The sequence below is a fragment of the Diceros bicornis genome, chromosome 1, assembly GCF_020826845.1.
Source record: "Diceros bicornis minor isolate mBicDic1 chromosome 1, mDicBic1.mat.cur, whole genome shotgun sequence".
NCBI lineage: Eukaryota > Metazoa > Chordata > Mammalia > Perissodactyla > Rhinocerotidae > Diceros > Diceros bicornis.
In genome coordinates this window covers 48,305,399-48,332,190 of record NC_080740.1, presented here as the reverse complement: position 1 = coordinate 48,332,190, position 26,792 = coordinate 48,305,399, and the positions used below count along the sequence as shown (strand labels likewise).

Genomic DNA, 26,792 nt, shown 5'->3' with positions numbered 1-26,792 from the left:
CTCTTTCCTATGAGAAGTGTCATGTGGGAGTAAAATAAATGAAGTGATGAGAATAGAGGAATTGGAGAACTGGATTTCATGAGCCAGACCACTGGAGTGAAACAGGTTGGAAGATCAGAGAGGAGCAGGGAAGGCAGTAACGAAGGCTCAGAATGTCTCATCACCATTCCTGATGTCTCTGATCTTTAGAAAATAATTGTCCAGCTTTTGCCATCTGCCCTATATCTGCCCCTTAGTGAGTGTTTACCTAGAGGAGTAAATGGTCTGGAGAATTTCCTGAGAGAATACAAAGGAAAATTCCTTGCTTTAGTAGAAATCTGCCTGCTGTCTTCAGCGTCAGTTTTCCTGTGAGTCTGCAGCATATGGAGGGAATGTTTACTGCTGTGATTTATGCACAATTTATATATTGTTTTCAAATTTTAGAGAATATATTTAGTGATGATTTATGGCTACTCCAAGTTCTGACTTTTTCATTCAAAATAATTCATTCAGTAAATATTGAGTGCCTTCTATTCTGTGGGCTAGAGCTACAGTGTGAACAGAGTAAGCGAATTCTCTGCTTTTGTGTTTACATTCTGGTGGCAGGGAGACAGATAAAAGCAAGAACACTTTCTGACACTGGAGGTGGTTGAGGAGAAGTGCTATGTTATGTTGGGGGGGAGTCAGATCTTTGAAGGAAGGAACAAGCCAACTGGACCTCTGAGAGGAGAAGCCTCCCAGTAAAAGGCACGGCCAGTGCAAACGGCCAGTGGTAGGAGGATGCTGGTGTTGGAGACACAGCAATGAGGTTCTACAGCAGTGAGGTTCTGCAGCAAGAGTGGAGTGAGTTGGGGGCAGAGTAGGAGGGGAGGAGTCAGAGAAGGAGCAATAATCCAGATCACAAAGTGGTTCTCAACCCTGGCTGCACAGTAAAATCCCATTTGGAACCTTAAAAATATGCTAATACCTGCTTCACCCCCAGAAATTGAGTCACTGGCACCTCAGTATTTCTTAAAAGCTTCCTTGGAGCAAAGGTTATGATAATAAAAAGGAGTACAGACGGTCCCTGACTTGCAAAGTTTCGACTTAGGATTTTTTGACTTTACAGTGGTGCGAAAACAATATGCATTCAGTAGAAACAATACTTTGAATTTTGAATTTTGATCTTTTCCCAGGCTAGCGGTATGCAGTGCAATACTCTCTCATGATGCTGTTGTGACAGCTCCCAGCCAGCCACAGTCATGAGAGTAAACAACCAATGCACTTACACCCATTCTGTACCCACACAACCGTTCTGTTTTTCACTTTCTGTACACAGTATTCAATAAATTACATGAGATATTCAACACTTTATTGTAAAATACGCTTTGTATTAGATGATTTTGCCCAACTGTAGGGTAATGTAAGTGTTCTGAGCATGTTTAAGGTAGGCTAGGCGAAGCTATGATGTTTGGTAGGTTAGGTGTATTGAATGTATTTTTGACTTATGATATTTTCAGCTTACGATGGGTTTATCAGATGCAACCCCATTGTAAATCAAGGAAGATTTATACTCCACAAGTTAAACAAATGCCTGAAACCATTAGTAATAAGAAAAAAATCAAATTAAAACAACTGTATAAATATCACTTTATTCCTGATAGACTGGCAAAAATTAGGAAACCTGGATAATGTGAAGTGTTGATAGGAACATGGACCTCAAGGAGCCCTCTGTTCTGCTGGTAGAAGTATAGACAGGGGCAGACCTGCAGAGAATATTCGTGCACAACAGCACTCAGATTAGCTGTCAGCATATAATCAATTTAGTTTTTGAGTTTCTTTTAAGAGCAATTCTAACTGTTTGTATATGGATTGATACTTCATGGCTTTATTCTTTCTTCAAGATCTTCCAAAGAACAAAGACTCATTCTATCCCACAAATACCATAAGGGTCCTTTTATAAGTCTAAGATACAGTATGAGATGTTAGTGATCTCATTTTTCCTTTATCTTGAAACGTTTTGGCATTTTATTATCCTAGTTTTTATTTCATCATTACTCATCAGTTATGCCCAATGATGCTAAAAACAATATGAAAATAATAAGAAAATGGAAAATTGTGGCAGCATCTAGAAGGATGATGCCATAGTGAAATAAAATGTCACTGTTGCACATCCTTCAGTTTTCCTATTGTGTTACCCAGAGGATTGCATTATCTTTCAAGAAGAGATAAAAGAAGACTGGAAACACTATATTTGGCATATATTTGATACTATATTTGAGCATTTATGAACACAGTTGAGAATTCAGAAGTTGTCACTTTCTGGCCATAATGGCAAAGAGAAGAAAGTTGATAGCAGAAAACGTTTCACAGTTGTTAGACGGATCAGAAGGTGAAAGCAACAGAGAGCAGCACTCTAGTCTAGATTCTAAAGATGGTGTTGAAATTGAGCATATAAGCAAAGTGCCAGGCTGTGAGTCTTTAGAGGCCAATATCCTGGATAAAACTTCAAACTTAAGAATCAATGAATGAGTGAAAAGTATACTTCTATAGACAAAGGAAATATGGTAACCTCATCTCTCAGTCAATAGAAAGAACTTCAACGCACAACATTGGGTAAGGGCCTGAATCATCCAGGGTTCTTGTAGTCTTTCATATTTTGTTATGTTTCTGTATCAAAATTTAATTGATATCGTTCTTAGGTTGACAAATATTGAAGGCAGGTGTCTATACAAAGGTTACTGGAAGAAAATATGTGATGTGGAAATAAAAGAAAGTCGTTGGATTGATGATTCTAATTGGTGTTGATAAATCTAAAAATGAAAAGGTTTTCCAGCAGAGAAGATAGCTGTCCTCTCATCAACAAAATTATGAGCTGTCAAAGTTTTCAAAAATTTCTTCAGGTATTGTATTTTAATGATGCAGAAGAAGAAGAAGGAGTATTGATAAGCCAGAACCTTAGAGATATTTTTGAAATCTGGACTCAGTTTTTACAAAATGGATATGTTCCAAATTAATCCATGACAGCTGATAAGCAATTAATTGCATTCATAGAACCGTTTTGGGTATATATATCTTTAAAACCAAGAAAATATGAAATAAAAATTTGAGTTAGCCATGATTAAATTCCTATTAAAATTTCTACTAAAGTTGTTTCACTATGCCTTTTTTCTTCTGTAAATTATTTTGAAAATGACTTACAAATATAAAAAATTTAAAAGGCCCATTGGATGCAGATGATAAATGACAATGACTATTTTTCCTGATACTGAAGATAAGAGCGTGCAAACTCTGTGAACCAACAGTTCCTCTCCTAGCTCTAGGTGCCAAAGAAAGTAACTCACAGGCCCATACAGAGACGTTGGTAAAGATGCTCACGGCAGCATTATTTGTGGTGGCAGCTATTTAAAGACCATTTTTGGAGAGTGGATAGATTTTTAAAAAATGGCAGTTAGGCACCGTAGAGTTGACAAATTGGATGTTATAAAAATGGAATGAGATATATGACAAAATATCATTTATGTAAATTAAAAATGTGAGCATGAAAACAAAAATAATTATTTTGCAAGAGCACATACAAAAACTAATAACATTAAACATATTCAGATGGTTGGGTAGGGGACAAGGAATGGGAATGGCGAATAAAGAAAAAAGAGAGAGAATGGGAGGGAGAGAGGAAGGATGAATGAATACAAACCTAGTAAGAGAGAGACCATGAGTTAACTCATCTCTCTGCACCTGAGATGCAGCAACAAAAACAAAATTAAAAAATGAGAAAAAAGTAAAGTAAAATAATAAAAAGCTGCTCAAGAGATTCTAATAGGCAGCCGGGAATGAAAACTACTTTGTAGACTGTGGTAAGGACTTTGGATTTTTACTCTGATTGAAAGCGGAAGCCATTGGAGGTGGCCTGACCTAAAGTAATGCTTCTGAAAGATTATTTTGACTATGGTGGGAGAAATAGACTATAGTTTAGTCAAGGATTGAATTTGAGAGTTGAGTTAGGAACCCTTTACAGTAGTCCAGGTGAGGGATGATGGAGGCAGTGGTAAGTAGCCAGATTCCAGTTGTATTTTGAAGGTAAAATTGACTTTATTACTGGATTCAATAAGGAATGATAGTAAGGAGTCAAAGAATGACTCCAAGATTTAGGGCCTAAGTGACTGAAAAAATAAGTTTCTATTTGAAAATGCAGAAGACTGGGAGAGGAGTGGAGCAGGTTTTGTATGTGGAGGAAAGAGTTTGATTTTAGACTTGTTACTTTAAAGTAACGTCAGATATCTAAGAGGAGAAATCCTCTAAGTTGGCAGAAGGGTCTAGAGTTAAGGGGAGAGATGAGAGATGGAACCATAAATTTGAAAGTTCTCAGCAAAAAGATAGCATTTAAAGTCATGGAATCAATGAAGTGATCTAAATGGTAATTGCATATGGAGATAAGAAAAAGTCTAAGATTCATTGATCTCTTAACCATCCTCTTGGAAAGTTGTTACAGACTGTCTTTCCCAAAACCCACAAAGTTCGTTGTGCAAATTGAAACTAAAGCATGGGAGAATGGAGAGGACGGGGAGGAGAGGAAGGAGACGGGGTTATCAATATTTCTTTGATAGGTAACATAGCTTTAAATTAACTTACCCTAGATTTTTTTCCCATTATTCAAAACTCATGATATAGATGGATTATACCAAAAATTTCTTGCGTTCATACTATTGAAGGTCCAGAATGTCACAAATGAGTAATTTCTCACTATCTTGTTTATTCCATGATCTATATGGATTTCTAAACACAGGAAAGTGTGTCGTGATTAAATTCCTACCACTCAATCTTGAAGAGGTTTAAGGCAAGAGATTGTTTTGTGCTAGGAATTAAAAGGAACCTTTCCTATTAATGTACAGAATTTGAAGTTCATCATTTGAGTGACCTTTCTCTAAAAAGGAATCCTCCCTATGGCAAGAGCAATGTTAAGCTCCTGTGTTGCTCTGCAGACAACCGCGTGGGCAACTGCTACCTGAAGTTCGGGCCTCGAGGAGATGGCAGTCTGTCCTGCAACACGGAGATCGGGGTGGGCGTCAGTCGCTCCTCCTGCTGCTGCTCCCTGGGGAAGGCCTGGGGGAACCCCTGCGAGACCTGCCCCCCTGTCAATAGCAGTGAGTATGGAGCTGAAGAAGAGGAGGGAACAGACTCTGGTAGCTGAAGACTGGTTGCCATTTTATTCTTGCGCTGGGACAGGGGAAATAGTGAGGGCCAAAGTTTTGAATTTGGACTACGTACTCAATGTTTATGCTGAAACCAGCCAAGAGTGTTTTATGTAAAAGGAATTTGAATTCCTCTGTTCTTATTGTTCCTCATGATATGAGAAAAAGAAAAAACAATGTTTAACCACAATCCAATGTGAATGGTGATAATATCAATTCTCCATGGTATCACAGATAAAGGCCATTCCTGATTGTTCTCAGAGGTTGTTTTAGTTCAGGTTCATAGATGTGCTGTAATCCTCAAGTCAATCATATTATGTCTTAAGTTGAAACGTATGTTGTGATAGGGACATAGATGAAACTTTGGAATTGTTGAGTCTTTGAGTTTATTCACTAGCCAAAAAAGTTGTCATATAAATTGTCTGGCAAAGACGGTTTTTCTTTGATTAAAAACAAGTGGTTTTTGTTATTCTACTGTGTGTATAATTTATGAAGTAATGATCTTATTTCAAGTAAAATGTAATATACTTTTAAATGTATTTGAAAGAGCACTAAGATAAATGTAGATACACCCCTGAGGATGTGTGTTTTGAGCCTGGCAGTTGCTAAGTACTTGTTCATTGTCTCAGCCACTTGGACACAGGTATTGAATCTCTTCTTTTCCATTGTTTTGTAGCTGAATATTACACCCTATGTCCCGGAGGTGAGGGCTTCAGACCTAACCCCATCACCATCATCTTAGAAGGTGAGTGCATCTCTAATTGTCACCCAGATTTAAACAAGGTAAAGAGCTTACTTTAGAAAGAAGCTGGTAGAAAAGTTAGTGTGGAACAATCTCAACAAGACGATTTTGCAAAATTACAGATGGACAATCAATTACCAGGATGCTGAATAACCACTTGTAAATCGGAAAGATATGATCTATTGCAGTGATCCGATATCTGATTGTTCTGCAGAGAAACTCGCTTTACCATTATCCTCTAATTTGAAGCATCCCTAATTTGCTTTAATCACTCTCCTCAGATTATGGCAAAGTTCCATGACAAAATCAAGAAAATCCATGGTCAGAATAATCCTACCATCTAAGGGCACATTCACTTGGATGCATGGAAGTCTGCGGGTCTTACAGGATCACACGTTTGAAAGCTCTGATAGTAACTCTTGTCTTTCATGATGGTGTTTGTTTAAGTGAGCTGTCTCCCCTTTTGCAGATATTGATGAATGCCAGGAGTTACCAGGTCTCTGCCAGGGTGGAAACTGCATCAACACTTTCGGGAGCTTCCAGTGTGAGTGCCCACAAGGCTACTACCTCAGTGAGGAAACCCGCATCTGTGAAGGTGAGGGGAATTTATATCTAAAGATGATTAGCTCTATTTAAAACAAAATTACCGGTCAGGCCTGGGGAAAAGGGGCCATCCTCAAATTCCATCAAAAGATCTGTTGAGACTGGTTCATAACTTTTTTCTTTTCATATCAACACTGCTAGATTAATTTACATCTCATCTGCTATAATTTACTATTATTTTTCTCTGAGTAAATGAGTTGATTAAATGTAAATGGAGAAAGCTGGAGTGGTGTGAAGACATTCAATATCAAATAAATTATTAGTTCAAATATTGATAGGAATTATATTTTACAGAGGGAAAATAGGTAAGCTTGAATGCGACTACAAAGTTAATATAATACTTCAGTAATTTTTAAATGTTGGACTACAGGTATGAAGAATTTCAAAGGTTAGGCAGATGTCTTTCTTGCTTCCATCCCCCCGTTTATCATGTGGCACTATAAACATCCTTTTAGAGTCCTATCTCCCCACTAGACTGGGAGCTTCTTGTGGCAAGGTCCGCATCTTATTCATCTTTATAGCTACAAGTTCTAGCTTACAGTAGAATCTCATGATGGAATGAATGAATGCTTATAAAAATGAATATTAAACATGTAACATTATTTCCATTATAACCTTTCTTTGGGAACATGTTAGATAAATGCATCTAAATGCATCTGGAAGAAATATGATTTAATAATTAGAACAACCGGCAGCTACTTCTGGAATCTGTGAATGGGTATTCATCTGAAAGGATCTATAAAGATAAAGGGTCTCCTAACTGCATTCATTTAAAGTTAGCACTAAAATTTGGTGTAAATGATATAAGAAGAAAGCAGGCTTTAAAGCAATTCCATTTGAAGAATATGAAATTCCAATTAAAAAAATATAGGTGCTATTTAAATTATTTTTTGCCAGTTTGGAATCATTTCTTTTGATCATTTATATATATATATATATATATATATATATATATATATATATATAGTGTGTGTGTGTGAGAGGAAGATTGGCCCTGAGCTAACATCTGTGCCCAGCTTCCTCTACTTTATATGGGACGCCACCACAGCATGGCTTGACAGCAGTGCGCCAGTCCGCGCCTGAGATCAGAACCTGTGAACCCTGGGCCACGCAAGCGGAGCATGAGAACTTAACCACTAAGCCACTGGGCCAGCCCAATCATTTATATTTTTGAATATTAGATTTTTTTTCTTTTAAAGAAAAGAAAATGTCACGTAAATGCGTATTTTGGGGGATTTTCTATGTAATTGCTTTAAATTCTAAATTTTTTAAAAATATGGATTTTGGGAATTAGCCTTATGCTTTGTTCAGTAGTGTAGATAATATAAATTCATGGAAAATATCTTTATTAATTAATGGATATTCTTGCCTACTCTAGATATTGATGAATGTTTCGCACATCCTGGTGTGTGTGGGCCTGGGACCTGCTACAACACCCTGGGAAATTATACCTGCATTTGCCCACCTGAATACATGCAGGTCAACGGAGGCCACAACTGCATGGGTAGGTAAAGGTCTCGGAGATTAATTAGGTCACAGTTGTTGGCTTCCCACACAAGGTACTTACCTTTCAGAATTATTGTTCAGCAAGTTTGGAATTTAAATCTTTATGAATGATTAAGTATTTCAAAGTCTTACACACTTCTGGCTCTGTATCGTGGTTTGAACTTTGGCTATATAGCTACATTTTAAAAAACATGAGTCTGAGGTAGAAAATTTCATCAAATGTTACAATTACATATTCTTAAATAATTTTCATTTTCCATTCATATGAAGTGAACATTATTATACAAATAGGAGAACATTTAAAATTTGATACTTAATATGTTTTCAATTAAATCAATACTTTTGAGAAAAAATATCTTTTAACTTTATCTCTCAAGAAGTTAATAAATGAAATCCCTTATCTAAAAACAGGAGAGATGTTCATCTAAAAATGACTTATGTTTAACCTAAAGAATTATATTACGATACCTGCAAATGACCAAGAAATTTTTCAGGCTTGTGTTAACCGAGAAAGTTTGTTGTCTCCAGGTCTGTGGGCGTGGTTATTAGTGGTTTGCTGATATGATTGGTTGGCTTATTTGTTTTTCTATATGTAGACATGAGAAAAAGCTTTTGCTACCGAAGCTATAATGGAACCACTTGTGAGAATGAGTTGCCTTTTAATGTGACAAAGAGGATGTGCTGCTGCACATATAATGTGGGCAAAGCCTGGAATAAACCTTGTGAACCATGCCCAACACCAGGAACAGGTAAGCACACAGCTCATGCTCCTGCTAAAGGCTGAGTCACTGACACATTCATATATTGTGACAGTATAGTAAAAGCAAACGTGTACTAAAACCAGACACGCTCAGTCCTAAAAATATCCAAGAGTATCAAATGGCCATTTTCCAAGTGTCCTTCTTTGGAATTCAAACACTAATTTTTGAGATACCTGTTGAGTAGGAGTCTGGATCCTGAAAATAAACGCGATTGCTAAAGAGTTACAGTTTATAGCACTGGTCCGTTTAAATTCATTACCTTAAACCATGCTGATTAATTATGCATTTATTCATTGAACAAATATTTATTGAGCAACTACTGTGTCGTTGTGCTAGACTTGGAAGGTGTACCGTTTTGATTAAAAAGCTTGTGATAATTTGAAGTCCGTCAAGTTCAGTATCTTTTTGTAGTTCAATCTTGAAAAATATGCAAAAAATGGATTTAATGAACAAACTTTACATGAAAGCAACTTATTGTCAAAGTCTTCTTTCTGCATCCTTTCCCTCAAACTTATCTGAAATATTTAGGCAGAAAATAGAACTTGTCTTCATATGGTAAAATTTTTCTCACAAGCACAGATTCTTTCGAAGGAAAAACTGAAAGATAATGGAGATAAGAGCAAAAAAAATTGACTTAAAGTTGTTGCCCAGTCAGGTTCTTTTATGGCCTGCAAAGTGGTCACTTTAAATAACTGTAGATAATAAGAGTTGAACCAATGGAACAAATAAGAAACAATGATTATGCATTTGTTACCAAATATTATTTAGGGTATACATATTAAAATGTTTCACTTAATGTGATGAGGAAATTAAATTAAGAAGAAAAGTGATGAAAAGTGACATATGGGGCCTTTTTCAGTGGCTCAAATTCAGTGGGCAAATGGATTTTCTTAGTCCTATCTTGCCATGGTTTTGTTCCAAAAAAACAAGTAGAAACATTTTTACAGTTCTCTAATTTGAAAACTTTGTTAGTTAGAAATTAAAGAGCACTGGTTTGGGGAATTAAATACCACTTTTTTGTGAGAGGAAGTAAAGGGCTTAGGTTTGAGAGACAGGTCTGTATTTAAATCGAAGCTCTGCCACTTACTCTCTGACCCTATGTAGATTATTTATCCTCTCAGAAACTGATTCCTCATATCTAAAATAGGGATAATAAATAAATAATGACAGTCACTAATTCATATGGTTATAGTGAAAATTAAATGAGATGAGGTATATAAGTTACAATTTACATATTGCCAGGCAATTAGAAACCATTAAATTGAGTAACTATTAAGTGCCTCTCTATATGTTCTGGATACTTGGTGAATATTGGTGGATGAAATATACACAGTCCCTCCCCTGAGAGCAGTTGGAGTCGAGTATGCAAGATGTGTTTTACCTAACACTGCTTTCAGTAGTTTTACTCATTTGAGTAGCAGTGGGCACCAGAAGCAATCTGCTTCTTGAAAACTAGAATTCTTTTAAATTTCTATTAGTTTGGTGAATTATATGTAGGAGTAACTCTTCTAGTCTCTATTTTATTCCATGATGCATTGTTTTTTATGCCTCAAATTTCACATCCCAACAAATAGACATTTATGTTAAAAAAAAAGACAAAATTCATGTCTCATTTATTATTCGTTGTTAACCTGTTTCATCACCACAGAATTATTTTTGCATGCCTATGTGTTTGTGCAATTTGTAATCCCTTTTGAAATTTGTGCTCTAATCTGGTTTTTCAATTTACATAAATTGGATCATCTGTAAAGCTCTGCATATCAAAAGATAAAAATAATTTAAATGCCTAAAGTTGATATTTTGAATCTTGTAATGATTTGCTTGTCTTATACTATCAGAGCAGTAAAAAGTTAATGATGATGATAATAATATAATGGTAAAGAATGCCTAAAACCATTCCTCACAGAAGCTGGCATTGTTATCAAATAGATACAATTGAAATTAAAATGTCTGTGAATAATATAAAATATATTTATCAGTGAAAGTAAAACTGTATAAAATGTTATTTTGAAGGAGTTTGAGAATTTTAAGAGTGCGTTTGCTTTGTTTATATTTTAAAGCGGACTTTAAAACCATATGTGGAAATATTCCTGGATTCACCTTTGACATTCACACAGGAAAAGCTGTTGGTGAGTTTTTCCAGATTACGTTTATTTTGATACATATATGTAGCATTTTGTAAAAATCTATTCAGTGGTTTTAAAGTTTAATGTACCATAAAATATAATAATCTGGATTCCACCCTAATATAGTTAGACGAGAGAGAACACGTTTACAGACTCTAACCAAGTGTTAATAACGGTATTATTCTGTCAGTATAGTCTGGTGATTGAGTTATGTTAGTTATGTGACTATCTCAAGATTTCATACATATCAAGCTAAAATTTTAGGTTTTTTTGTCATGAACATTGTATTACATGACTAAATAAACTACTTTATTTGAACCTTCAGTTGCTATTTTCATCAGTATATGTTTAAGTTTTTGGTACATTTTTGCAGTATCCGTTTCTACTGATCTACTTATGAATTTGCAGAACTATTAATTATATAAAATGCTTCTTTGTGAATGTACTTTCTGTTGCTCATTCTACTTTTCTTCCTCAAAGATTAAATAAGCAATATAATTTTAAGTCTCCATTATCAATGCATAAATAACAAAGTACATAAAATTAAGAAAACGTAGCTTTCCTTATCAGGTGAATAGCAGCAGTCAAGGAAGCCTGACACATAACTTGAAGAGGAGGCTTGATTCCCTAAGAAATTTGTTTGCTATATTGACACTAAAATCACTTAGTATATATTTGATCAGCTACTTAAATTTTTCCATCACCATTTAAAGGAAATAATCTATTTTATGGTCTATATGCTTTCATAAACCACAAAATCATTCATGCCAGTATAGAATTGATTTTTGTGATCCTGAGTATGTGTTCTCATTCCAACGTACACTTAGCATTATTCAAGGTTTTATGGTAAATACATTAAGCAGAACCACATATATTTGACCAAATCTGTTCAATTTCAGACATCGATGAATGTAAAGAGATTCCAGGCATTTGTGCAAATGGCGTGTGCATTAACCAGATTGGCAGTTTCCGCTGTGAATGCCCTACAGGATTCAGTTACAACGACCTGCTCCTGGTCTGTGAAGGTAATCTGAGTGATGTATGTCCTAGAACCAGAAGAGTTTGGTAGGCATAAATGATTTTTGGACAGTTTTCTGAATTTTACTGTTTCTTCCACGGTATTTAGGAGTTGATCACGAAAGTGGTTAAGTGAATGTAATCCTAATGCAGTAATGAAATTTTTAAAATGGAATTGTTGCTCTTTCAGACATTGACGAGTGCAGCAACGGCGATAACCTCTGCCAGCGGAACGCAGACTGCATCAACAGCCCCGGCAGTTACCGCTGCGAGTGCGCCACGGGGTTCAAACTGTCCCCCAACGGGGCCTGTGTAGGTAAGAAAGAGACTGACTCATTCTTTGGCACTGAGCACAACGTTCTTTAGATTTCCTACACCAAAGAATTGTCCATGCTTTCCTATCACTATTTTAAAAAATAAGTTTGAAAAGATTTTCTAAGTAAATCTGTTCATTCCTATTAAACCTATTTCACCATATCTTTTAGATGCGTTTGTTAGGAAAAGAGGTCTCTTCAATGGATTTTCCTAGGATTGGACCTAAAATAAAATAGTATCCTCAAGATATCAATCAACATTTAAACATTGCGTGATTTAAAGAGAAAGAGGCTTGGCTACTTGAAAGCCTTGCTTATTTTGATTCAGCTGTTATTTTGGCTCATTTTCATCCTGGCTATAATAATTAATAGCAGGTTATAGAAACACGCCTGTGAAGAAATGAAAGAGTCTTAATAAAAATCAGATATGTGTGACATGTGTTTTATTTTTTGTTTTAGATCGCAACGAATGTTTAGAAATTCCTAATGTTTGCAGTCATGGCCTGTGTGTTGATTTGCAAGGAAGTTACCAGTGCATCTGCCACAATGGCTTTAAGGCTTCTCAGGACCAGACCATGTGCATGGGTAAGGAGGACATTAGTTCCAGGGAATGAAGCAGGGCGAAGGCTCCAGAAGAGATTGCAGTTCTGGCACTTGCCACGAGCAGGGACACACCACAGTATGTTCTTCAGTTCAGTGTTTGCAACCTTTTTCCCCAGATGACTTTCACAAGTTTAACGTGTGCCCCAGGACACTCAAGGTTATGTGGAATCGCCACAGTACCAGCTGCCCTTTACTCCTCACTGTTCCCATTCAAGAAAGTATTTTCGAAGGCAAGGAAGTAGTAAGAGTGACAATATTGAAATGCATATATATGTATATATACACACACACATACGTACATCTTTCCCCCCCAAATCATTGAATACCTGGGGTTTATCTGTTTCTTTTGTGTTTTTACTCTTAAAAACAATTTTTAGAAGCAAATATAGCAAAACTCTTTAAAAATTCCCAGTAGCTAATACAATGGTTAGTTAAGCGATAATAGTGTTCTGTGAGTACTTGCTGAACTGATGATTAATAAGATTTCGAGGGCAGATGGGCTGGACGCTGTAGAACTCAGCCAGCTCCTTAAATATGATGTCAGCAACTGGCTCTGTCTCTGCCAAAAGAGTTCTCCATGCTTTGCACTTGAAGGAGGAAAATTAACTTTAAATCTTGGCTATTTATAATTAGGATCTTCTCCGTTTAGAAAAGCTGAAGTTGTGCATCTACTCTTTTGGTATTCAACCATACTATCTACATGAATAGCCAAGTCAGATTGCAGAATTGCAAAACTAGTTTCCTCTATGGCATATCTGTACAAGGCCCACTGGAGAAGATCTCAGTTCATCCATGGTCTCCCAAGAGCTCCCTATGGACTTCTCCCGTGATGGGAGGGAAAATTCTCTAGGGGATGCTTCTGCAAAGGACAAATAGAGCATCTGTCTCTATTTGCATGAACTTTCTGAGAATGCTTGCTTATGTATGCTTCTCCTGTCTGTACTCTCTGGGAGAGACAGTATAATTTGCCGAAACTATGTGAGATTTATGATTCAGAAATTCATATGGAGAAAATCTGCCCTCAATCCTAATAATTCATCCATGATGAAAGTCAGCTAGACTCCTTGGTAATAGCTCTCTTGAACACAGCTTCCTTCCTAAAGAACAGTTCCTTTTTTTGCACAGTAGAAGAGCTTCAGCAGCCTGGAATTCATAGTCTAGGGAGTCTGCTTTCTTATATGAGAATGATCTTTCCAAATATTTTCCTAATTCCATTTTTTGGAAGGTTAATAATATTGAGTTCCAATAGACTTCTTCAATTTGGATTCCACTAATTCATAAAATTTAGGAAACTAAAGTTTATCTCTGTTGTGCTCATCAAATTAAGGTATGTAAATTTCTGGGGGGAATGTTTATAAAGCCTAATAGAACAAATTTTTTTAGTGTTTCAAAAGATTGGTTTCCTTACAGTTGATGAACAAGCCTATTCATTAAAACATCTCCACTAGGGGGATGCTGAGTGTTATATGTGCCTGTAAGTCATTAAACTGCACCTTTTTCTTATAATTTTATAATTCAGAGTTTTCTCTACCTCATACTTACTTTCTTTAAATAAATATGGGTTCCTAGTATTGAATGAGGAAAATCTAAGTATGTCAGTAGTTTAAAAAAATGTAAATGTTCAATAGGTTATTTTTTTCTAGTTAAAAATTGAATTCCTTTGAGCCAGTGTCTCTTTGTAGATGTTGACGAGTGTGAGCGGCATCCATGTGGAAATGGAACTTGTAAAAACACCGTTGGATCCTATAACTGTCTCTGCTACCCAGGGTTTGAACTCACTCATAATAATGACTGCCTGGGTAAGTACTCAGTCAGTCCTTTATTGCTTCTATTTCATTTCCGCACAATATACTGAAATAAAAAATAAAACCAAAGAATAGATAAATATTTTTATTATTAAAATTGCAAATGTGTGCCAAAAGATATGTAATATAATTGATTAATTTCTAGTTAACTAAAGCTATAGTATTGACTTAAATAATCAGAAAACAGTCTGCAGTGTTGGGTACTTCTGTCCATCAACCATCCATTCAGGGGAAAAGGCCATGCAGATGATGGTAAATGTATTGGGACTGCTTTATGGTTTGAGATTATTTTTACCCCTTAGATGGGATCAAAGATAGACCTGTCATTGTTTCAGTGTTATTACTTCATATAAATTCGTTCTTGATTTATATTCAGATACTGACAGTCTCCAACTTAAAAACATGTTGTGTCTTGAAACTTCATTTTCTGTCAGCTTTTGAAGCCAGAGATGCCTTTTCCCACAGAACAGTGCATGGTGACTAGGTTTCCAAGTCAGCCCTCAGAAACGTATTTGATTTCTGTTTGTGAACAACTGTAGATTTTCAGTGGAAAATAAAAGTGTCTCCAATGCATGGTACAGGATTTTAGCCTTTGCCGCTAACAGACAATGAAATAAGAATTGATAGTGAATGGGGGAGGTTTCTAAAGTTGGTGGAGGAGGCAGTAAGAGTAATGACCACAAAGGTTGACAGTTTACCATGTGCCAAGCATATTCTGGTGCTTTCCAACATAACTCATTTCTTAATTCACATGAGCCTATAAGGTATGTCAAAGTAACTCAGGCTTCCTACCATTATGGGACCATCACAGCCCAAACCTACCTACAAATTAGGACATATGTTCCTCTCCGTTTTATTTTCTGCAATTGTGAAAAAATTTTAGAGCTAACTGGACATTTTATTCAACTACCACCTTCTTGTCTATAGTTTCTCAGATCCTTTGTACAGCCAGGGAGAAGCAAAGATATGGACATGGCTTTGATCAAAGCACAGTCTTCAAACAACCCAGAAAATTACTCAAATGCAGTTACCCTAAGCTTAACGGAAAACTTAACACTTAAAGATTTTTTTTTTCCAAATTTTGTCAGCAAAATATGTCAGCAATTCTAGAGTGTTTTTAATATAATTGATTTTTCTATATTTAATATGTTCTGTTATTTATCCTTTAAATAGGGTCAGCTTAGGGGCTGGCCCGGTGGCGCAAGCGGTTAAGTGCGCACGCTCCGCTGCGGCGGCCCGGGGTTCGCCGGTTCAGATCCCGGGCACGCACCAACACACCACTTGTCAAGGCATGCTGTGGCAGGTCCCATGTAAAGTGGAGGAAGATGGGCATGGATGTTAGCCCAGGGCCAGTCTTCCTCAGCAAAAAGAGGAGGATTGGCAGATGTTAGCTCAGGGCCGATCTTCCTCACAAAAAATAAATAAATAAATAAATAAATAAATAATAAATATGGTCAGCTTATCTCCAGGTAAAGTCATCTGCAAAACTAGACAGTCAAGTTAAATCTGTATATCCTCTTGCCTCTGGGAAAAGAAGTGTTTTTCAACTGGAAAGAATGGAAAGCTTCACCTTAAACCTTCAACTTTTACCTGGCTATAAATTTGAGTTATGTTAATATCAAAAATGTACCCTTGTGGTTGAAATACAGTAGGGATCTATGTGACCTTATTAATCACATAATCATTATGATATGAGCCATTTTTCTCTGTGTTGATGAGCAATTATAATGTAAGATTTTTAAAAATGTATACCAATAAACATGTTTTTAAGCTACAACTTGTGACACAATGCATGTGTAATAGCTCTCTCTGAAAAGCTAACTCCTGTTTGCTTACAGACATAGATGAGTGCAGTTCCTTTTTTGGTCAGGTGTGCAGAAATGGACGGTGTTTTAATGAAATTGGCTCCTTCAAGTGTTTATGTAACGAAGGTTATGAACTTACTCCAGATGGCAAAAACTGTATAGGTAAGTATCTAAGCCATCAACAGTCTTTTTGTTCTGTTTTGGAAAATAAGGATGTGGTTCCCCCACATACACACTCTTAGGGACTCAATCACATTTCATTTGATCATCTGATCACATGACTGAGATAAGCTATCACAGGAAATTTTGGTATAAGGTATAAGCCAACAATTGGGAATGACTCATGCACAGTGTTTTTACTGGGACAGAGCTTGAAGCTATCCATGTCCCAATAAAAGTAGACAGAGGAAACAAATCAAGAAAATTAGCCTCTTGCCAAATGAGAAATACCTAAGATGTCAAAAGAGTATCTTAGGGCATATTTGTCCACAGTAACCTGGCAGATCAGAGGGCCCAAGTTGCATTCATGTTGATATCATTTAGCAACTATTATCTCACACTTAAATCATTTTTTCTCTCATTTCTTTTTAAAGATACTAATGAGTGTGTTGCCCTTCCTGGCTCTTGTTCTCCTGGTACCTGTCAGAATTTGGAGGGATCCTTCAGATGCATCTGTCCCCCAGGGTATGAAGTAAAAAGCGAGAACTGCATCGGTAAGGCTAACATTTATTCTGAGGTCCACGAGCTGTTCAGGATAATGAGACCTGGTACAGACTCTATGGAAATATACTAAATCCAAACCACTGCAAGCATGCTGACCCAAGGTATTAAACATATAGCTGCCTACATCTGTTTTATTGAACCATCAGAAATGATTTGAAGGTGGAGTGGTGGGAATAAAGAATTTAGGGATGTGGGAATTTTTCATTAACAGAAATCTTACACTACTCAAAGAATTTTCAGTGTACTCTAATCTTTTTTCCAAATGTCAACAGAGACTTTCTACTGAATTTAAAAAGTGTCTACAAAAATTGTAATCTTTGGCAACCAATTTTAAAACAGCTATTAAAGGTGTCTAGAGTCCTAGAAAAGTGAAGCAGAAAATATTGACAATGCTGCGGAGACATTTTTTTCCTTGGGAAAGCCTCATGTCAAAACAGAAAATATTAATCCATTTGTCATAACAGATGTTTTTCTGCTGAAACTCTTCCAGGCTACAAGAACACTGTAACCACATCAAAAGTGGGTCCCAGAATTGCCTGGTAGACATGATGACGGCTGACCTTTTTATAATGACTTTATTTCACTTTTATACAGATTACTTTTTACAGTCTTGTTGAAATTCAGAAGCACTAGCATCTTAGGGTGGTTCTTCTAACGTGAAAGGATTGCTAAGGGTTTTTCTGCCTTTGAGTTATCCAATTTAAAAAAAAATTCTATCGCCCTTGGCAAGATTCCACCTAAAGATATGTAGCTCTACTGTTCACATTCAAGGGAGTTATATAACAGAACTGAAAGAAACAGTTTATTTCATCCAATTTAATTATTTTTTAGATCATATTTACATATTATGGGTATCCCTAATCATTCCCATTTGGTCTTTATCTCTTTTCCCTTTTCTGTCTGATTTGTGTAGTTCACTATACGATTATCTAGTGTTTTTAATTCTTAAAAAATAATAAATAGGGGCCAGCCCAGTGGCATAGTGGTTAAGTTCACATGCTCCACTTCAGTGGCCCAGGGTTTTCGGGTCCAGATCCTGGGCGCAGACCTACGCACCACCCTCAAGCCATGCTGTGGTGGCGTCCCATATATAAAATAGAGGAAGATAGACATAGATGTTAGCTCAGGGACAATCTTCCTCAAGCAAAAAGAGGAGGATTGACAACAGATGTTAGTTCAGGGCCAGTCTTCCTCAGCAAACAAATAAATAAAAATAATACTAGAATCATCTTATTGAAATTGCTGAGAGGCGCATCGGAGAAGTTGGAAGAACACATTTGGCTACACTGGGGCTGCAATGCCTGTAAGATGAACTGGCCGTGCTAGGCAGGCAAGTGGATACATACACCCCTAGGGACCAAGTATGGGGAGCCAGAGATCAACTTGGTAGTCTCAAGCATATGGCTGGTTGAAACTCGATGTAATCTTTGACTTTTGATGCAATAATAGTTTATTTTTAAAGAATAAGTTAAACATATACGTGATATAATCCCTTGGTTCATATTAAATACCCAATGGCTGGTGGACTGTTGTAGTACAGACAATTATTTATTCTCAAGTACTGAACAGTGTATTGATTTGATTAAATTAATAAATTCTCCTGCTGTTTTGCAGATATAAATGAGTGTGACGAAGATCCCAACATCTGTCTTTTTGGTTCCTGTACCAATACACCAGGGGGCTTCCAGTGCATCTGCCCCCCTGGCTTTGTGTTGTCAGATAATGGACGGAGGTGCTTTGGTAAGCTTTGGAATGACTTCTCTGTCATACCTACCCCTTGGAAACTTCAACACTAGATGGTAAACCATCATGCTAGTGTTCGTCACTACAAACTACGTGTCTGTGGTAAATACATCATCTGTACATTAAAAATGTAGGTCTCAAACGTATACACTCAAAAGTATGTGGACAATTTTTAAGGTACTTTGAATTATTGGCTCTGTTTCTACATTTTTAAAAAATTTCATACTAAAATAAAAATTGCTATCTTGTTTCACTGTTTTCATTTTGTTGTTGGCATAGATTTTTTGCACATCGGTATATGAGTTGCTTTTGATGTGAAGTAACTTACTGAAAGTTACCTAGACTGTTTTTCTTAGGCTTATAATGTAACAATGGAAAAAGAGATGTGGAAAACATTTTAATATTGAGCATAATTTCTCGAATTTCCTAGGCACATTATAAAAATATTTTAAACATTTTGAATAATCAAGTAAAATTTTATAGACAGGTCACTTTAAATTGGCATGTGAAGTCAGCAATTGAGGATTTCCAGATCTGTCTTTTAACTGCTGATCTAATCTGCATCAAATGTTGGCCAATGAGAAATGTTCTGTCGGAAACAGAGCTATATACAAATTATTCCGTATTTTTACATGACCAGTAAGGAGGTCTGTGGTGTTTGTTTTCTTGATTAGATACTCGCCAGAGCTTCTGCTTCACAAACTTTGAAAATGGAAAGTGTTCTGTACCCAAAGCTTTCAACACCACAAAGGCAAAATGCTGCTGTAGCAAGATGCCAGGAGAGGGCTGGGGGGACCCCTGTGAGCTGTGCCCCAAAGATGATGAAGGTGAGAGCAACGACATAAAACACCACTTTGCACTGGTTTGGGAATGTTTGTCAGAAGTCCGTTTGACTGTGTAATTTATGAATATTTTCAGGGTGAAATTACTCCCTCAGTATAAACTTTAATGGTTCAGTGAGCAAACTGGTCTGAGGGACTTCTTTCAACTTTTGTATTCAACATGTGTAAGCGCAGGCAGAGTTACCCTGTTATTTCCTTTGTCCCCCAAGGTTGTTATTGCTTGCTTTCAAAGGAACGAATTTGAGAGGTGCAGGGCAAGAGATGCAAAGAGGGGATGAAAATTATATTCCAAATCACTGCAGGAGTCCCACGTGGATATCGTATCCCAGGCTGTGGCTCTCAGACTCATATATAAATTCGGAGAAGCTGAGTCAGCTCAGTGGCCGTTTGCAGAAGAGACCAAGAGCCTCACAGGTCTTGTTGGTGCAGCTGAATTGCAAGGGAGTTCCCAGCAAGCTCGGAACTGGCTTGGCCTCTAGGTCGGAGGTGGCTTCTGTGTGTAAGGGGCAGAGAGGGCTCTGTGGCTGCTCAGCATTCTGTGAGCAAACAGATAGAATGAGAGGCCCTCATTAGGCAGCACCCTGGAATGAGCTGGGCAAAGCTCAGGTGGCCTCCTCTATGCTCAGTGTTGCTTTTGAAATAAATCATAAAAATGAAATAAAAGACTCTTGTTAAAAACAGCTTTGTAGAGGAAAAATAAGTCTAATTTCTTGTATAGTGTTAATCAGTTCTTAAGTTCTCTGCTAGTTGAGACTCTTCAGTAATGGGGAATTTGTATTTTTCTCTGTAGTGGCATTCCAGGATCTGTGTCCTTATGGCCATGGGACTGTTCCTAGTCTTCATGATACCCGTGAAGGTGTGGTTTGATATATTTTATCCCTAGAGTCTTCTTTATGTGAATGTATTATTGTATGTGTCTTTTATAAATCATGCTAACTTTACTGTATAACTTATAGTACATTGTATTTAATGTACATCTATGAATGATATTTATTATACATCATATGCACTATATCATAAGACTATGTTGTGGTATATGGAAGGCATTATATATTTCTCTGGTAAAAGAAATCTTTGTGTGTTTTAGAAATTTTAAGTCTCTGTTGAATAGATATATACAGTTTTGGCATATCTTTTATATGAGGAAGTTCATGGGCAATTCTGTATTTTAGATGTCAATGAATGTCTTGAGAGCCCAGGCATTTGTTCAAATGGTCAGTGTATCAACACAGACGGGTCTTTTCGCTGTGAATGTCCAATGGGTTACAACCTTGATTACACTGGAGTACGCTGTGTGGGTGAGTGTTGACTCCACATTACACACTTTTAAAGTTCTCTTTTATTTCTCATATTCAGCAAAAGGTCTCTCAGGCACCCTGGGTGGTGGTGGGATTTATAAAGCCAGGATAAGTACTAGTAACGGCTCTTTCTTCTCCCATCCTACATTTTCCAGTAGACTTGGTTTATGTGAAGATGGAGAGAGTTGCCCAACCTCTGCCTTCAACCAAATATACAAACTCTGATGTGTCTAGAGATTTACAATTGCCAAAACCACTAACTGGGAAAGAGATCCATTTTACTTTATGACTTTCCATGCCTGTTCTTATAGCAGAAGACCACATCCCTCTCTGCGTTTGCGATTTTTAGGGCCAGCACGGCTGTCTCAGGGCTCAGAGGATTGCACGCTTGAGCCTTTGGAGTCCTTTGCACTGCATAAAGGCCAGCCAGCCACGGCCAAGGGGGGTGCAAGAGTCATGTGTGCCCTGCACAGACCCTGGAAATGTGTGAGGGCCAGGTGGATATTCATGGGCATGCTCCTATTAAACTAAAACTTTTCCATATTTCGTGGCACTTTCTTATTCTTCTTCAGATACTGACGAATGTTCAATTGGCAATCCATGTGGAAATGGTACATGCACCAATGTTATTGGGAGTTTTGAATGCAATTGCAATGAAGGCTTTGAGCCAGGGCCCATGATGAATTGTGAAGGCAAGTGATATTTTATTAAGTATTATGTCTTCTTGATATAGGAAGGGGTATTTAATGTCTCAGCTTTTATTTATATTGTTCTAATGTTCTATTGATGATTATATTCATCACAAATATATTTTCCTTTACCTCAGTGAGCGTGGTTACAATAGCTGCTTTAAAGCCCTTGTCTGATAATTCCAGCATCTGGGTCGTCCCAGAGTTGGCATCTGTTGATCGTCTTTTTCCTTGAGAGTCGTTCACATTTTCCTGGCTCCTCAGCATGCCGGTTAATTTTGAATTATACCCTGGACATTGTGAATGGTATCTTCTGGAATCAGTTCTGTTACTTCAAAAAATGTTGATACTTTTGTCTTAGCAGGCAGTTAACTTAGATGAACATAAAAGCAGACTGTCAGGCCTGCAGAAGACAGTGGTTCAGATTTCAGTTCTGTCTTTAAACCTTCATGGCTGGCTTTTTTGATTTTGCCCCACACATGCATGGTTAAGTCAGCAACTTGGCCTGAGTTTATGCAAAAAAAAAGAAAATAGCATTTCTCCATCTCTGGCCCTCTCCTCTCCGGGGTCCCCCTCACTCTTCAGCAGCCTTGGTTGCCCCAAGGCTCCCTCCCTTGATTCCTCTGGTCAGAAGCTCAGAAAGTTTCTATTGACGATTGCTGCTGCTGCCAGGACTGTAGCCATCTGCAGGGTAATTTCAGGAAAAAAAAAAAAAAAGAAGAAGAAATTGGGAAGTTATCCCTTGCTGGTTGTTTGCTGAGTTTCAGTTCACCACTAAAACTACTTCAGGTAGTTGTTTTTGTATTTTTTTCAGAGTTTATAGTTGTTATTTGCTGGAGGATGAGTTTGTTAGGTACCCAATTCTCCATACCAGAAGGGGAAGTTCTCTTATCCTATTGCTTTCTGTCCTACTGCTAAGTAAATACATTAGTGTTTATTTAAACAAATAATTAGAACTCTAGGCTGACCACATGCCTACCTATTTCTTTGATCAGATATCAATGAATGTGCCCAGAACCCACTGCTGTGTGCTTTCCGCTGCATGAACACCTTTGGGTCCTATGAATGCACGTGCCCAATTGGCTACGCCCTCAGGGAAGACCAGAAGATGTGCAAAGGTAAGGCCACAGACAAGAGAGTGCTTCCAATGTTATTTACCCTGCTGGAAATATAATTTAATGATTTTATAGTTCATACCTATATTTTTCTAGAGCTTTATAGAAATGTATCTGGCAGCATTTTGCTGGTAGATTTCCATACCTAGATAACAAGACACTTGATGGTCTATCCAATCAAGTCAAAGATAAGATAGAGGGGCCCACCATTGTCACACTCGTGGGCTCTTATTAAAGCAAAGATTGCCCTTTCCTGAACTTCTTATCATTAGGACCGATGCTGAAACTTTTAGAAATCTAGAATACAGCCAAGAGTTGAAAATGACTGGGCTTCTCTTTTCTCTGTCACACAACAGGATTACCTTTTAAGAACCAGAAGACCAAAAATATGATTTTAAAGTACTAAACAATAGCCTGCTCCTGAGAATCTCCTATTTTCTTTTTTTTTTTCCTATTAAAAATATTTTATAGACCTGGATGAATGTGCTGAAGGGCTCCATGACTGTGAATCCAGAGGCATGATGTGTAAGAATCTGATCGGCACCTTCATGTGCATCTGCCCACCCGGCATGACCCGAAGGCCTGATGGAGAAGGCTGTGTAGGTAAGGCTTTAAGGGATGATGTCTGCTTATTTAATATTTCCTATTCCAAGACAAATTTGCAGTATTATCCCAAATCATCTTAACTGCAAGCCAACTATTTTTCCAGCTGTTTCAAGGCTATGCTATAGCTAGATTTCTTCTATCTCAGGGTCCGTGCCAATATAATAGGTTCTGGATAATTCCATGCAATTATGCCTGTCCTAGAATATACGCCCTGTTGTTTTTCATAATTTTATGTCCTGTAAATCTAAAAGACTAAATTTAGAAGTGTAGAAAAACTCCTTGAGACAATTCTGCTTATGTAGCAAAGTAAACCTATGAGTTAATGTTCTCGTTTTTGTATCATTCCATGAATGAGGAGAGTATTTAAAGAGGCAAATAATCTCCAGAACCCTATTACAGACTTGATATCTCTGTGACCTCAGCCATATGTTTTAACATTTTGGGCCTCAGTTAATTCATCTATAAAGGGAGGAGGTAGAGCTGGATCTCTCTTCAAGAGTTTACAAAGTTCTCATTTTAGGATGTGTGCCCAAGTCTCATGCCACATAAGCTGAACATGGCCACCATATCCACTATCTCAGCATTTCTTTCCAAAACTGTTGTCACCTGGGACACAGCAGCCCGCTACACATCTTCCTCCTCTGTAAGAATAGGTGGCTCCCCCTCCTTTAATTAACAATCTACTGCCCCCATCCTAACTTCCAATACCTAGAAAAATGTGGGTATTTTTGGAGGACTATTTGAAGATTACTAATAACTTCTTATTTTGGAAAAAATACCAAAACAAGAATAAGATTTCTTAAAAATGAATCTGTTAGCCATTGCCTGATGCTAGGAGTCAGAACGGAGAGTAGCTACAAATGGACACAAGGGATCCCTTTGGGGTATGGAAATGTTCTAAAACTGGATTGTGGCGATGATTGCACAACTCTGTAATTTATTAAAAATCACTGAATTGTACACTTAAAACAAGAAAATTTTATAGCATGTAAATTATACCTCAATAAGGCCATTTGAAAAAATGAATCTTCCACAGGAAAAGAAATACAAGGATGTTCATTATAATTTTGTTCATAGTAACAACAAAAAAAAGAATAGGAAACAGCCTAACTGCCCATGATAGAAGGATAGCCAAATAAATTGTGGCATATCCATGCTATGAAATATCACAGAGCGGTTAAAAAGATTAAGGTATATGTGTATGTATTGAAGTAGAAAAAACTCTAAATATATAGTTACAGAACAATATATACAATGTGTCCTATTTTAAAGAAAATTGAAAATAATACTATATGTTTTCTATAGGTATATATGCAAGCAAGTAAATACATAAGAAAAGATTTAAAAAGATAAACCCTAATTCATAGAAGGAGTTACCTCTAGGGAAGATATTGAAATAGAGGTTACTGGCCTGAAGTGAATTTAACTTTATCTGTCAATTTTAATTTTTACAAAAGAGTGAATTCCCAAATCACATGTGTAATACAAAATTAATTTTTAAATGTATGCAACAAACCATCAGATTATGATTGAATTTCATAGCTGCTTTTAATCTGTTAGATATTTCATTCAAATACACTACTTAATAAAGTTAAAAATAAATTACATCGAGGTTTAGTTATGCAGTGGTTCTTTCAAAAACACTATTTTTCCAAGATATGAAAACCCAGAAGATAAACCTAGATTCCTAAGTCATGTTTATAGAGTAATATATGTTTCTCAAAATCCAGTACAGGGCAAATGCTGACATGTATGGAAGGGTAGAGATAACATGTATGGAAGACATTGTTAGCCATCTTATTTTTTTATTGCACATGAGATCCATTTTCATTTACTTCTCTTTTTTTTTATTTATTTGAGTATGTATGTATGTTTGAATTTCATCTGGCTAAAATACTTGGAAATGTGTTTTACTTTTTATGCACGGACAATTTATTTTTGTAACTAGCTGAATTTTACAATATACTGTCATTACGTTTATACGTGTGTTTCCTGGGAAGACGGGTTAGACATTGTGATTAGGTGAAGAACCCACTGTCTGGTCCTGAATCTGCCATAAATGAGCTAGGTGACCTGAGAGTGACTTAATTCTCTTTGCCTCAGTATCCTCATCTGTACAGTGAGAAACTACATGATTTGGGTGGGAGGAGAAGAAGGATGTTTGCTCCAGCTCTAATATTCTAGGACCCCTTGAACTTACCTTTTCAAAGAAAAGACCCAGGGCAGCATTATACATTTGGAATTTTTTCATTGTTTAAAGATGCTACAAAAGATCCTCAAGCTTTGTGATCCTCAAGCTTTTCATGATACCATGCTGAGAGCTGAAACTTCTAGAAAACTTTTTTGATCATCAGAAAACTCTTTGTAGAGAATTTTGAGTCTATGCAGACATGTTTTTACAATTAGAAATTCCATAATAAACAGCCAAAATACTGTACATACAAGTGTTTACAAATGTCAGAATGAAAGATAAAGCCACAAAAAAAAGCAATAAAAATACTGAGTATAATGAAATTGGAATCCAACAAAACTGCCCAAAAAATAGCAAATACAATAGAAACTAAAAATATTACAGGCTAAAGAATTAAAGTTATGTAGAAAATCTAAAACCTCTGTAAAGAAAACTAGAAATATAAATCACAGATGGAAATTTGACTATGCAATATATTATGCCTCAGTAATTATTTTTTTAAATAAACAAATGAATAGAAAAATATAAGTATAAAACTTTTACCAAGATCATTAAATTTTAATGAGAATGTCAACAGAATACTTTTGGGGATTCATTAACATTTTAAAATTTAACATTTTAACATTCTACAATGTTAATGAAGGGAAGGAAGTCTTCATTTTAAAGATGATGGAACAAAAATGTGCTACCTCACTCCCATCCCATGAAGATTTTAGAAATATGGAGGGGGAGGGAGAGTACTGTCTTAATTTAAACAAAGAAGTGGCCACAGCTACAGACTGAAGAGTATCTTTCAAATAATATAAAATTTCAAACAAAAACACAGAAGATGTTTAGTGACATATTCTTCTTTAGACTTTAGCAGAATACAGATATCTCTCAAAGTGACTGCCCCAATTTAAAAAGTTCATCCAACAGTCTTTGATTAGAAGATTAGGGACATGGATGAATGAGAGAAATAGGAACTGTTTTTGTAAAGCCGAGTTCCACACTGCAGAGCAGAATAGAGAGCCCAGAAGAAAACATATGCATAAATGGTCAATTAATTTTTGGCGAAAGAGCCAAGAATGTACAATGGTGAAAGGAGAGTGTCTTCAATAAATGGTGTTGGGAAAACCGGACAGCTACATGCAAAAGAATGAAGCTGGACCCC

At 36.7% G+C, this 26,792-nt stretch overlaps 1 protein-coding gene across 1 annotated transcript in view; it reads left to right on the top strand.

Moving 5' to 3' along the window:
- Positions 1-26,792, top strand: part of FBN2 (fibrillin 2) — a 234,511-nt gene that overhangs the window by 184,336 nt on the left and 23,383 nt on the right. Inside the window, exons 37-55 of the mRNA XM_058539802.1 lie at positions 4,941-5,102; positions 5,827-5,895; positions 6,362-6,487; positions 7,874-7,999; positions 8,598-8,750; positions 10,823-10,891; positions 11,788-11,913; positions 12,096-12,221; positions 12,679-12,804; positions 14,505-14,621; positions 16,466-16,594; positions 17,026-17,145; positions 18,770-18,895; positions 19,573-19,725; positions 20,531-20,596; positions 20,913-21,038; positions 21,611-21,730; positions 22,723-22,845; positions 23,314-23,445. Coding sequence (XP_058395785.1) covers positions 4,941-5,102; positions 5,827-5,895; positions 6,362-6,487; positions 7,874-7,999; positions 8,598-8,750; positions 10,823-10,891; positions 11,788-11,913; positions 12,096-12,221; positions 12,679-12,804; positions 14,505-14,621; positions 16,466-16,594; positions 17,026-17,145; positions 18,770-18,895; positions 19,573-19,725; positions 20,531-20,596; positions 20,913-21,038; positions 21,611-21,730; positions 22,723-22,845; positions 23,314-23,445 — 2,295 coding nt within the window. The remainder of the gene's footprint in view (positions 1-4,940; positions 5,103-5,826; positions 5,896-6,361; positions 6,488-7,873; positions 8,000-8,597; positions 8,751-10,822; positions 10,892-11,787; positions 11,914-12,095; positions 12,222-12,678; positions 12,805-14,504; positions 14,622-16,465; positions 16,595-17,025; positions 17,146-18,769; positions 18,896-19,572; positions 19,726-20,530; positions 20,597-20,912; positions 21,039-21,610; positions 21,731-22,722; positions 22,846-23,313; positions 23,446-26,792) is intronic.